This window comes from Musca autumnalis, unplaced genomic scaffold, assembly GCF_047663935.1.
Source record: "Musca autumnalis isolate F117 unplaced genomic scaffold, ASM4766393v1 scaffold_2, whole genome shotgun sequence".
Classification (NCBI taxonomy): Eukaryota; Metazoa; Arthropoda; class Insecta; order Diptera; family Muscidae; genus Musca; species Musca autumnalis.
In genome coordinates, this window is record NW_027411755.1 from 110,064,704 (window position 1) to 110,079,347 (window position 14,644).

A 14,644-nucleotide genomic window follows, 5' to 3' on the forward strand; every position below is an offset into this window, starting at 1 on the left:
TTTTTCTTTATCTATGTGCCAAAAATCATTGATGTTGCATCAAGAAATTTTTTTGATTTTTTTAAAAGGAAAACTCAATTTTACAAATTTTGTAAGTGTGTAAGTACCAAGCGACAAATTTGCTCAAAAGAAGCAGTTAAATCATATGTACAAGTGATCTGGTATGACATCAATATATTTAAAGTAGAAAAATGTTTGTACGTTTGTTTGTTTGAAGTTTATGGACTCAAAAACCGCTGAACAGATCTTCCTGAAATTTTCAGAGTATATCACTACATGGCCTGGAAGTAACATAGGCTATAAAAATTCCTGAAATTCCGCGTTGATCCGGAGATATAGCATCAGAATCGGAGGTACCTCCAAAAAATTTAGATTTTTTATGCAAATATCTATAGAATGGTAACAGATAATGTCTCCAAATTTTAGATTTTTACAGGAATTCGGTCTAGAAATAAGCTTGCCAGATTATATTGAAATCGGTTCAGATTTGGATATAGCGCCCATATATGTATATTTTCGGCCGATTTCATGTATTTTATGCATTAAACACGCTATGTATGTCCAATTTCAATGAAATTTGGAATGTGTGACGGAATTGGGCCTAGAAATAAATTTTACAAATTATATTGAAATCGGTTCAGATTTGGATATAGCTCCCATATATATTTTCGTCCGATTTCATGTATTTGATGCACCAAACACTCTTTATATACCCGATTTTAATGAAGTTGGAATGAGTGACGAAAATTGGCCTACAAATAAATTTGTCAAAATATATTTTACCTTATTCGGGGTAGCGAAGCGCACCGCGTCCAGCTAGTCTAATTATACATTTTCACTTATTCTTTTTACAGGAACATAACCCCTAAAAATGCAGTCCATTAGAACAATATCTTTAGGATAGGATGCACTCCAATTTACATCCAAAGCACGCTGTTGTTGTTGTAATAGTATTTGATGAGACTGACTCCTAGTCTCATCACTAAGGAAAACCGAAGTGAAAACGCCGAGTTAGATGTTTAGTCGTCGACGCCACTAAAGGAACTCAACTTTATTTGATTATTCAACCTAACACTAAATCTTAGAATCTAAAATTAACACACATACAAGTACATTTACTAATGCACGCAGTGTCTATAAATACATTCCCTGTCAGCATTTGGAAGTGAGTTTCTTACTCCTTCGCATAAGACGTCACTCCGGAGACACGCCAAGGAAGATCGTTAGAGCATTGCCCAAACAATTTCTACATCATTATTATGATTACGTTTTATGGCGTATTGCGACACTTCGGAGTGACTTTCAAGGCGATTGTTTACATTTATTTAATAATTCAACACATTGAACAAATATGGGACATTTTTCTATCGGATGATTATATGACACTGTGGTGCAGTGATAAGCATACTCGCTTTGCAATCTGTAGGTCCGGGTTCGCTTCCCTGGTCAGGCTACAAAACAACATCACATTTTTTAAAATGAAAAAAATTAATGGAGGCGGAAATTCCTAGTTATAAATTGCCTAAAAGCGAACTTTGAAAGAAATAAAAAAATTAAAATAAAAAAATATATTTTTTAATTCCAGGAACTATCGCGGAAATTATCCCCAAGAAGTGTCGCTGGAGTGACTTCCAAGACGACACCCGGGCGTCGTTCATTTCTTTACAAAGGAGGTCACTTCAGGGTGACTTCAGCGACTATCGTCGCGACTGTTTTCATCGCTTTTGGCGGCACGCCTAAGTCACTTCCGCTATAGGTTTTGCTTGCATAATTATGCAGCCATGCACACACACGTTGCGGTGATAATGGAAAATACGTATTTACCCTGCAAGCAAAAACTATCGCGGAAGTGACTTAGGCGTGTCACCCAGGGCTATGAAAACAGTCGCGGCGATAGTCGCAGAAGTCACCCTGAAGTTACCTTCGTTGTGAAGAAATGAACCACACCGGTGTGTCGTCTTGGAAGTCACTCCAGCGCCACTTCTAGAAGATCATTTACGCGATAGTTCTAGAAATTAAAAAAATATTTTTGTTTCTATTTATTTTAATTTAAATGTTTTTTTTTATTTTTATTTATTTTTAATAATTTTTTTATTTTTCTTCTCTTTTAGAGAAATTATTCTTTGCAATTTCCGCCTACATTAATTTTGTCATTTGAAAAATGTGATGTTTTGTTGCCTGACTTGGGAAGTGAACCCGGACCTACAGAGTGCAATGCTTACCACTGCAGCACCGCCTCATATAATCATCAGATCAAAAATGTTCTATGTTTGTTCAAATGTGTTGAATCATTAAATAAATGTAAACAATCGCCTTGGAAGTCACTCCGAAGTGTCGACATACGCGATAAAACGTAATCACAATAAGGCTATAGAAATTGTTTGTGTAATTCACCAACGATCTTCCTTGGCGTGTCTCCGGAGTGACAGAAAAAGAATTTTCTACAAAACTCAACAGTATTGGATATGTTTGTTTGCTCGTTTTCCTGCTTAATCTGGATCTGGGTCTATCTCTAGTTCTAGGAATGTGGCTGTTTCGATGAGACGAAACTACAGATCTACTGGAGTTAGTTGAGTAGGCTTGAAAGAGCGGTTGAAAAGGTGCATGTGTAGTGCGGGCTATGTGCTCTGCAGATGTTTACAGACGTTATCGATCCTTGCCCTTTAGGAATTCAGACGGCTACACCATCCCGAGCATAGTTGGACCAAATCTACTCTGGCTTGTCGTGGCAGCTGACGCTCCTCAGCAGCGATAGATGGAGGATTTTCTCCGCATTCACACTATAGTTGTTTGTGGCATCTGCGTCTGCATCAGTGTGAATACTATTTAAACCTATTGATGGGCTTGTAAATCTAGGAGTTCTCTTTATTAACATTGTACCTCTCTTTCTAGATCAGGCAGCTCCCTACTGACATGCCTGTCACTGTACATTACAACTACTGATAAAAAATGTTGCACAGTGAATCAATGTTTACCAATGAAATAATGATGAAAATAATTTAAGCTTATGATCATTAACAAAATGACAATTAAGAAATAATGATAATTTTAATAAAATACAGTTGAACCTCGATTACCAGATTACCTCCATTATCCGGGATAGAAAAGAAATGTTGGTTTTTTCCATTTTCTCTATACTGACATGCCTGTCACTGTATATTACTACTACTGATAAAAAAATCTTGCACAGTGAATCAATGTTTACCAATGAAATAATGATGAAAATAATTTAAGCTTATGATCATTAACAAAACGACAATTAAGAAATAAAGATAATTTTAATAAAATATGTAATATAACTTTCCGATTTTTGTCGGTAACTCAAAAAATGAGTTAGAGAATCCCACTACTGTTACATTATTTAAGAGAGAGACTTCGAAGTCGGTAGGAATCATCATTATAGTACGCGTCTACTTATAATCGGAAGGGAATTGGCCAAGGCTACAAGTATTAAATATCGTATATCTGAGAAAGTACTTAAGAGGGATCAGCGAAGTGGAAAGAGTGATTATATTTACTTATCTAATTCATTATTGGAGTAATCAATACAAGTAGAAGCTATCCTAAGAGTAATTTAAGGTGTCACAATAGGTTGATATATGGGTAATATTTTTGAAAATTTAACATAGCTAAAACCTAGGTTTACCCTTTTATAACTCGTGTATTGTGGTTATATATTATACAAGTTAAATGCTTTTGGATAAAATGAAATGAATTGGGCTTGGCAAAAAATATTACCCTAAAAAGATTTGCGTAGAAGCTGTGGCTACCCTGTAGGAAGCATGGAGACATGTGTCGACATGTCAACACTTTGTCTACTATTATGGTGACAAAGTCAACACTTTGCAAACAGGTTGATCCTTATGACCAAGAAAATAAAAAGGCGATGATATTTCTGACAATGAAAACGATTTTTTCACTATTGGTTAGACAGCCTTGAAAACATTGGCTTTATTTATTAATTTTGTGCTTATGTGGAATCTTGGGCCATTTATAAAGATAAAAAGACTGTAATACGGAATGTGTACCTTTTTTTATTATTTTCATAAATTGTTGGCTTTGTATTGTTGGACTGCAAAATAATACTTGTTGTGTATTTATTTCAGCTAAAGTCCATATTTTGTTGCTTCAAAATTTGAAGAAACAAAATGTTTAACAGTGGGTAATGAAATTGATTACTACGAGCGGAGGCAGAGAAGACTATAGTTTCGGAAGCAGCCAAACTTCCTCATCAGTTCTCTTAACCGCTGACTCTGTATCGATAAACAGGTCAATAAGAGTGACCAGAAAATTAAACAGAACGAGAAATTTTCTGTATCCTCCTAAATCTGTTGACCGCACAATTGAGTCAGAATAATCAAAATCATAATATACCCACTACTGTTTTTATGCTGTCTTTGCATCGCAAAGAAGACAAGCATAAGTAGTGTTGTTTGCAGTAAGCAGAGATCACAACAAAATGTTGTTTTTGCTTTATGCGTAGTCAACAAGTAAGGCCGTGTTGATTGCCTGTTATTGTTGTTGGCTTTGTATTGTTGGACTGCAAAATAATACTTGTTGTGTATTTATTTCAGCTAAAGTCCATATTTTGTTGCTTCAAAATTTGAAGAAACAAAATGTTTAACAGTGGGTAATGAAATTGATTACTACGAGCGGAGGCAGAGAAGACTATAGTTTCGGAAGCAGCCAAACTTCCTCATCAGTTCTCTTAGTAATCAATTTCATTACCCACTGTTAAACATTTTGTTTCTTCAAATTTTGAAGCAACAAAATATGGACTTTAGCTGAAATAAATACACAACATTTTCATAAATATATGTTTTTCTTTAATAAAATATACTATTTAAACAAAAGTATAAGTTCAGTTCATCGTCTATTTTAAGCACACTAACACACCTCCAATGTCTCTATTGACTCACTACTTCCCATGTCTCTACTGACTTACTACCTCCAATGTCTATACTGACTCACTACCTCCAATGTCAACACATGGTTCCTCAGCAACTACTGACTTACTACTGACATACTAGTTCCAATGTCAGTATTGACTTTCGAATGACACGTTCATACAAAATGTCTATAGGAAATTACATGAGTTGTCTACAGTTTGTCAGTAGTACTGTTGACAATGTCAGTAGTATGTCAGTATAGATTCACTATAGACATTTCCTACAGGGAATATTTATGCTAAAAAATGGGTTGAAGCCAAAGTGCCTTTTTTGTTTTCTCTCGATTTGTGATTCAACCACCACACTTTTCATTTCTGTCATTAAATAATACTGAAATTTTGAAGCCAGATTTTGGGTGTTTTTTGAAATTTTCTTCTAATTCCATTCCGAAAACAGGTTTTTAAAAAATCATTTATAGGATTGTAGGACTCGCGATTCTTAGTTATTTGATGTATGTACATATGTGTCGTGAATTTAGTCTACACAGCTTCACACAAATTTGTATCCAAATATGGAAATTTTGATCGAACATTTTTCTAAAACGCATGTTTTTCGGACCCAATTTTTACAATTGTCATTCGATTTTCTCGTACTTGATTGCACATTTTGGTTTTTTATGTTCCGGATCTAATAAATTATTTCTAGTGAAAGTTCATCTACTAAAACGCGAGATACGAGAAATTCCAAAGTATTCCTACCACCTAAAATTGTTTTTGTGGGTCGATTCCGCTGCAATGAAAAAACTGATACAGCATCATCGTTTTTGCGGAAACAGAGATTTAAAAACTTCACTGATAAGGGAACTATATTCATTTTATACCAAAAATAGTGTGTGATGCTACATCCACGGTTCTTTATTCATCGACTTGAAATATATATATCAGGAAAAATGTCTAAAATTTTCTTTTCCATTTCAAAAAAATCAAAAAAAAAATTTGATACTACATCAATAATTTTTGGTACATAGATTAAGAAAAAAATCAGCATTCCAAATCTGTTCTCGTTACTAACTTTGATCGTTGCGCGCAAAAGATATGACCGTTTTAATTATGATAATTAGAAAAAATTCTAAAAAAATCGTAGCTTAATATAATTAGCTATTATATCCTATTATCGTTAACTGAATTCGTAACCTTTGCGATGATGCAAAAAATAATCGCAAAGTCTCAATGGATTCGCGAAAAATTAAATTTGTTAAATAATTTCACGTATTTACAAACATATTTTTGAAACAATAGCGCTCATACTTACGAAAAATATATAAAAAAATTATAACAGCATCCAGACATTCTGAGGAATAAAATGAAACCTAAGTTGTGAAGGTTGGAGCTATAGTATCCCAGCAAAATGTTCGATGCCAAAGATGACATTCAATCATGGGTGCAAGTGATCTAGCATGTCATCTTTTTAGCATCTTCATCGATGAATTTTATATGAGCGTGGACCCCAAAAGATGACGTTCTTTTCTGGATCCTAAGCATGTCATTTTAACCAATGCGTTGACATGTCATTTCCACCAATGCTTTGGCATGTCATTTCCACCAATGATTTGACATGTCATTTTCACCAATGCTTTGACACGTCATTTTCACCCATGCTTTGACATGTCATTTTAACCAATGCTTTGGCATGTCATTTTCACCAACCCCTTGGCATGAAATTTTCATGTCTTGTTTGGGAAATGGAAATGCTGTATTGAAATATGGTTTTCATGAAAAACAAAACTCTTTATTAATTCAAACGAATTCATGAAATAGCTACAATTAATTGATCAGTTTAGTTTTTCAAAAGTTTACATCCAAAATTGTAATGTAATCACCACCGCTGCAACGCAAAAGATTACTTCCTCCGTTCTCCGCAACTGATATTCTTTCATCTTACAAAAGGTTTTTTCAATTATCTTCCCATCACCAGTTCAGATTTCAACATGGACTCCAAATGCTCTCCTTTAAGTATTTTTATTTCGTAAATTAATTTTATTTTATAATTTTGTTATTTTGTAACATTTTGGTAATTTATACTCTTTTGTTTAGTGACGGAAATATGTAGGGATCTACAACCCGGCTTGCTTTAGGGATCTCTAAGAACAAAATGTAACGAACGGGGAGGAGGGACTTTTTATGGAAAATACCATTTATGCTTAATTAATTTATTTTTAATTGTTTCTTTCCAAAAGTAGTTTCTTCTTTATTTTCAGATTCTTGTTCCTTTTCGTTTCGGACTTTTTTTCAAATTCCAAGAAGCGAGATTTGATTGATTTCATTCTATGTCAGATTTAGAACAGACAAGGGAACTTTTAAAATAGCAATGTGTGCAGTCCGATTCTATTTTTAGCTCGATGGTTGGGACTTCATATAATACCAATTGTTTAGAAGTTTTAGTTGTTTGATATGCAGGAAATGTAAGACAACATCACGACGACAGTTCTAACAACTTTGGTCTGTCCCAGAAACTGCAAGAATCTACTTATTTTTACTACGATAACAATTTTTCCTTTATGTTATCGGAAAAAATAGTAAAAATTAGTAGATTTTTGCAGTACTGGAACATACCAAAATGAAAATAAACAGGTGTGTAAATAAAAACACAAACATCATCTCTATTGGATCGATGGAATGGGTACAAATGCTGATGAAAAGATCGGATCTTTCACGACTTCCTTTGCATTGGTTCGAATCCTAATGAAAAGATCGGATCTTCCACGACTTCCTGTGAACCAATGCAAAAGATGACATGAAATCACGTAATCGCAAAGAATCCCTTCCGTCAAATTTTGCTGGGTATTCATATTATTTGCAAAAGTATGAAGAAAATATTACGAAAAAATTAAAATCATATTATTCTAATTTTATTTTTTTATGGTTTTATAGGAAAAGTTGGAGAAAAAATATTTGAGTTCTTCGGCATTTTCGTCAAAATTTCACGCAATAATGATGATATTCCGTTGTAACAAATTTTTCGCTTATAGTTTTCCTATTGGATAATATTATAAGAACCTTATATTAAATCACAAGGAATTCCAATTGTGGCATAACGTTAAAATAATGTTATATTGAATATTACAACATTTGAGACGCATATAAACCGCGTAATTATGAAAATGACATGATGCGCATCCGATTTTCCAACACAGCGAATCAATCCCTTTTATTTGATGTACAGTTTGTCAAATTCTATTTGGCGGCCACGATGTAGCATCTGCTGCATATTAGGGTGCAAAATACAGTAAAATGGTCATAATTTCCGCGAAGTTCATTTACATTTTATGCGCATCCGATTTCAATAATCACCATTAAAAAATACATCATTCTATGCCGTTTCAATGCGATCCATCAAGAACCGTACCGCACTCAATTTTTAGAAAAAATCTATTATATCTCTGGATTTACGAGAGTTTTTCAATATCTGTTTTCGCGCAGATTAAACACGCGTATCGATCTATTTATTTAAGTAGAACTGAAACATCCAAAACGCGTTTTAATATGCGATATTTTCAAAATAATTTTTTGCAAATTTTCGAAATTTGAGGGGTATCATTTCCGCCGATCTAGTGGGTGGATTTTTACGCGTCGTGGCTTGTTAGATTCAGAACGTAAAAAAAACTAAATTTACGCGGGTTTCCACGGAAATCAAATGGCGTTTGTAAATTTTAAACCAAAAAAATAGGTTTTTGAGAAAAATTTACGCACAAAAATTTCGTGTTTGGGCGCAGATTACTGTGATCCTGTGAGGGCTACACCCTCATGTTATACATTAAAAACTGCGAAATCGCGAGTACTGCAATCAAGTAATAAGCTTTTAGGGAAATCTAGCTGCGCGTCCCGATTAGAGCAAAAATTCAAAAAAACCCATTTTTCAGGTTTCAAAATGTCAGCATCCGTTTGAGGTAGATACAGTGGATATATTAAAAAATCATACATTAGACACTTCAACTCTGAAGTGTACTCTTTAACTTCTCCTTTGAGCATTAAGCTCTACATTGTGTTGTAAAACCACCAATTGGAAAATAACATAACGAAACTCGTTTGTTTCAACGATTTTTTCCGATTTTTTTACATTAGTACGACCACAGCTTCCGCTCAAATTATTATTTTAAGAAACCCCTCGGTGAATCGGGCTAAAACAGTTTATTTTACCGAAATGCGGTCAAAAGTTATGGTGTAGTAAAACTGATCGCGAGTTACAATACCCCATACCTCAGTTTCAACATAAGTTAATTTTCTACAAAAAGGTTGATATGTATGTAGGTATTTCGATGTAGATTTAAAGATATGGCTTTGCTGTAAATGAAAATCAGATGCGGACAAAATATTGTTGATAACTACGCGATTTACACATACTTTTATCCCAAATATAGTGTGTGATGCTACATCCACGGTTCTTCATTGACCGCCTTGAAATATATATATATATATATATATATATATATATATATATCGATGTAGATTTACATGGTGGACAGTGAAATCGGATGCGGACAAATATTGTGTGCACTCTGCGCAAATTAGCGATGTTTTATAGGTTTTGGAACACTATGATGCAGCCGATGCTACATCTTAGCCTCCAAATGGAATTTTGAGAAATATATACAAATTTAAAGGTATGGTTTTGTTGCACATGAAAATCACTTACGGACAAAATGATTTCCATAATTACGCTATTTACACATATTTCAAAATGCATATAAATAGTACCCCTATACATTCTTTCTAATACTTTCAACTCTAGAATGCATGTGAAAACTATTTTTTCAAACCAAAATTCCAAATCCAAATTATTGTCCCGATCATTATAATTTTGGTCTCAATTGATACCCCGTTTTGATTTAAAAATAATTGTTGCCAATTTTTTACGCACATACATACGTAGTATATTTAAAAAAAAATAGGATAACATTTTAAATTTTGTCAATTTTTTTAAATTCCGCGAACATTTTACAAATATTATTCAATATACTCACTGACGTCCCTCCGTGAAAATAGTGCTCATTAAAATAATTAGCGTTTTTATAATAATTTTTACTTAAAAGCAGAAATAAAACCGCGACAACCAAAAATTGACTCGCTAGTGAATTCATACTGAGATCTTTTTTCTTAACATATCGCTCATTTACTCAAAGAGTGACACATTACAAAAAATCCAGTTTCGAGAAAAAAGCGTTTTAAGTTGACCACTCAAATTTGACTTCCTAACTTAAAAATATTATTACGCAAAAAATAGAATAACCACTTGGACCATATTTAGCAAACAGGTAGCCAGATATCAGTGCTAAATTTCTGTGCATGATCAAGCATGATTTGAAGTGTTTTAGTGCTTCATAAACTCAAAAATCTGTTTTGTTGAATTATGCCAAACTCGTAGTAAATTAGCTGTAACTCGATGAGTTTTAGAGATATCGGCATGAAAATTTGACACAAGATAAAAGAGAAGTCGTAGAAAAAATAGAAACTGCTAACTCAGAAAACGCATTTTTTGAGTTATGCCACTCTTTGAGTAAATGAGCGATATGTACCAGAAATATTGAACGTAACACGAAGAAAGTATAGTTTTTTTTTTTTTTTTTTTTTTGAAAACGAATGTGAAATATTTTACAACATTTCCCATATGCACTTGAAAAAATTACTCCCATGAATAAAATAAACTACAACTATCCTCAAACTTAATGACCTCAAACTAAGTGTTATTCCTAATTTAATTATTTTCTTTAAGGGGAGATCTACATCCAATCTGTCAAAATTGTGTAACAGTATAAAGAGGGAAAGGATTTAGGAGGAAACATACAAAAATGCCATATTCTGAAGGGGTACAGAACTCCTTCATATCTCCTATATTTATGAATTAAAATATTTTAAAAATGATAACATTTGAAGTTAAGTCGGGGTAGCGAGGCTTAGCGGTTTCAACTATACAATATAAAAACATGTAAGCAAAGGCTATAGTCGGGAATATGTGATACCCTACACCACTACCCTCGTGCATAAGTTTTTCTCGGATCAGCTTCTGGTACATATATTTTGTTACTAAAAGTAGTCAAATACTAGAGATATAGAAATACGCTCAGTTATCACAATTTCCAATTTGTGTAATTTTATTTCCATGACGGATGTCTCTGCTTCTGTTGGACATATTCCAAGGGAAGAACCTGTAGTGCGATTCTGTAGCTATTTAAGGAAAGAATTACCGACAGTTATCTATAACTGGAAATTTGTATTTGACACGAGTTGTCATATTTTATTTCAACTTTTCAATCATAATTTTGCGTTTTAATTTGGCGGTTTTTGTTGGCAATGGCAAAAAAGTTACAGAATACCATTATTGATCAAAATTGATATGGGACCTACTTTTTATAGCCGAGTCCTAATGGCGTGTATTAAACCACTACTTGAACAGAGGTTGTACATGCCTGAAATACTCAGGAAAACTAAAAATGTGTACTAGTTTTATTAAAATATTTTTTGCAGGCTTAAAGAGGAACATATCCGTGATAAGGCGATTATAAAAGTTCATTTTTTATAATATGTAGCGTCAACTTTAGTCCTTCAAAATCAGACGTATTCTGAGATGTTCTTACTGCACTATATTTAATACTTACGATGGATCTGCAATTTCACCAATAAATATGGGTATCACAATAAATATACCTCCACCAGTTAGGCCACCACAGATTCGAGCTACGTATAGATATTCAACCGATTCAGCAAAGTACAATAACAACCACAGGCACTGAATATTTTGAAACATACATATGTTAAGATTTCGTCGTTTTCATATGAGTTGTTGATATATGTATTTACCATATGGGGGAAAGCTAATCCATATATTGCTACTTTGCGTCCCCATCGATCGAAAATTAAAAGAAAACTTATATTTCCTATCACTCCACCTACGCTTATTAATGCTCCAATCCAGGATGACTCATCAACATTGACAGTGAAATCAATAGGCGTAGCCGAAGCTGATTGTAATTTTGGCAACATTGGAGATAGCCAACCCAGTCCAATTCCATGAGCCAACGATATCATAGTTACTATTGAATAATAATAAAACTTTCAATATATCATCATTATATACACAAATTTCATACGCTACAGACCGCTTAAAGACGCCAACAATTGCCGCCTATATTCCACTTTAAAAAAATCACCGTTAAAAATCATTTTTCTTTAAGTTATACTTGAAGTTTCGCACTAACGCCCTTCACTTTTATATTTTATACATTTATGGTGGAAACATTCAAATCAGTTTGAAAATATCTGATTGCCGTTGACATCGCTAGTTGAGAAGCTGCATTACTAACACTTGTGATGGACTGTTCATAGAACAAAACGACTGATTTCTATGTGAAATTAAAAAAAACTTTATTTTCTTATCACGCCAAAATGTTTATTAGCTAGTCTTATCTGCAGATCTTCTTCAGATTTACAAGTGATTATTCTAAAGGTGGTACACATACATACCTATATATGTACGTACGCATGTATATTAGGGTTATGACTTTTTTACTACCTCGTATCCCTGTATCATATTTGGATGAGCTTTTACCTAAGATTACATAAAATCTTAATTATTAGGTGATTCGATAAAAAACACCCACGCACAAAATAATTTGGAAATTTTTATTTGTTAGCAATAATTATAATTATTAGTAATTAAAAGTGGTTTATACATGACCCTAATCAATATTTAAATTGGTTAAAAGTTATTTTAGTCATTAATAGGCGAAATTTCATTCATTCTCGCAACAGATAATCATTTTTGATAAAAAAAATTGTCGAAAAGTCATAACCCTAATATATACTTACGTACAGAGGCTGTATATAGACATGAAAACATATAGCTTGCAGATTAAGTATATTTATACATAAGCTATAAACTCATCAAAATGTCCGACTAGGTGGTTTGCGTCGACATGGTTCAAAAAAGAAAATAAATAAAAAGTTGCATATATGTAAGAAAGCTAATTAGGGGATTAGTAGTTGATATTTAACCAGTAAATGATACCCTACACCACCACGGTTTCGATATAATTTGGCGAATTTTTTAGACTAAATTGCATAATTTTTTGTTTTACCTTTGGGAAAAAGGTTTAAAATCATCTGGATTATATGATCGGACAAAAGCCCAACACATATAGCATGCCGCGTCACGTATGTGTTGTCCCACTGACATGTAACCCTTCATTTCATCGTAAAACAATGGCTGTAACAACAATGGTACTATCTCTGTTAGGCCATAAGGCAATAAAAGACCTCTCTTGGCTTATTCAAACAAAGCCAGGCAACCAGGTAACTGCCCCGCCAAACCTACTCATCTAACTCCAGTGGATCTGTGGTTACATCCCATCGAGGCAGCCACTTTCCTGCAACTGGAGATAGAGATTGAACAGTAGAACGAACATACAAACATAATAATAAACACTAGAGTTGTGCCAAAGGAACTATCTAGTTCGCTTCGCAGTTCCAATGGCCCACGTTTTTTTTTCTTTGAACCAACTGCGTATACTTAATATCATACGTTACATTTTATGATGTTACTCATACGTTTCGGAACTAGTACAAGGAACTAGATTACCCAACTCTAATAAACACTGTTACAACAACAACAACAACCCCCCAAGCCAAGCTTCATAGGGCTCTAAGGAATTAAGTATGTCAATCACGGAACCAATTACCTCATCTGCTAATTCTTTGGACAGACGATTGGTGACTCGGCCGCCTTTGGCGGCGTACCAACGTATATCATTACCACCGCTTTGGAGCAACTCCTCAATAACTCCTTCAATAGCATCCGGTACTGCAATTTCATCTTCAGAACATTCTTCTTCCCCCGTTTGTTAGTTATCCTCATTGCCACTACTTTGAGCAGATGTGGTATTTGCTGCCTGCGACAGGTTTGAGGCCAATGAACGTGTTCCTCGCTTATAACGCCAGGCTGCAATGCGTGGTTTCAAATACACCAATCCGATTCGTTGAATAATTTTAATATAGCACTTATACTTTAGAAAGTCCGAGCCATCCTTATACTGGCAACTGATTATCAATTGCAGTAATTTATCGGCATAGGTTAGGAGCCATATTTCAGTATGGTTGCAATGGCCGCCAATTGCCCGAATTTAATATCCACAGTATCCATTTTGGTTTTATTTGAACTTTTGGTTATCACCTCGATACCACAAGAACCAGATACTGAAAAAGTAAAAAAGCACAACTATTACCTTACGTAATTTTACCTTGGGTTTACAAATAACAGGACAATTAGGACAATTGTGTTCATGTATTGATTGTCAAAAACTCAAAACATTCGACAACTGCAAAAACAGTAGTAAAATTATGAATGAAAATCATCGATTTCTTTCTGTTTTACGTTTACATATTTTTTTAATTTTTAATCTTCTTTTATTTTCAAAACACTTCAATTATTATATCACTTATTTTTACAAAAAATGTTACCCCTACTGTCTGTGAATAATTGATGGTTAGCTGGGTGACATTTGAGACAAATTGTTTTGTGTAAACGCCTAGTTAGTATGTTGGGTTTAGTCATTGAGAGAATTTGTGTTTTGAAATTTATATACATATATACTTTTTATACCCTACACCACTATGTGGAAAGGGTATTATAAGTTTGTTTTGGGAAAAATTCATGTAACACCGCGAAATATTTGTCGGAGACCCCCAATGTGGTATACCAATCTT

The 14,644-nt window shown here is 33.8% G+C and overlaps 2 protein-coding genes across 11 annotated transcripts in view; one reads left to right on the forward strand and one right to left on the reverse strand.

The window, feature by feature from the left end:
• Positions 1 to 4,251, forward strand: part of Fign (Fidgetin) — a 39,633-nt gene extending 35,382 nt beyond the window's left edge. The window contains exon 8 of the mRNA XM_073968813.1: positions 2,112 to 4,251. Within this exon, the coding sequence (XP_073824914.1) occupies positions 2,112 to 2,357 (246 nt within the window). The 3' untranslated portion in view covers positions 2,358 to 4,251. The remainder of the gene's footprint in view (positions 1 to 2,111) is intronic.
• The window catches only part of LOC141394459 (facilitated trehalose transporter Tret1-like), a 54,691-nt gene that overhangs the window by 4,169 nt on the left and 35,878 nt on the right, over positions 1 to 14,644 (reverse strand). For 6 of the 10 annotated variants that reach the window (XM_073968833.1, XM_073968835.1, XM_073968836.1 and 3 more), the window contains 4 exons: positions 13,621 to 14,134; positions 12,043 to 12,285; positions 11,744 to 11,976; positions 11,542 to 11,672 (listed from right to left, as the gene is read on the reverse strand). In XM_073968833.1, the coding sequence (XP_073824934.1) occupies positions 11,542 to 11,672; positions 11,744 to 11,976; positions 12,043 to 12,106 (428 nt within the window). In that variant the 5' untranslated portion in view covers positions 12,107 to 12,285; positions 13,621 to 14,134. The remainder of the gene's footprint in view (positions 1 to 11,541; positions 11,673 to 11,743; positions 11,977 to 12,042; positions 12,286 to 13,620; positions 14,135 to 14,644) is intronic. The other 4 variants (XM_073968840.1, XM_073968842.1, XM_073968841.1 and 1 more) reach the window with 1 other exon arrangement.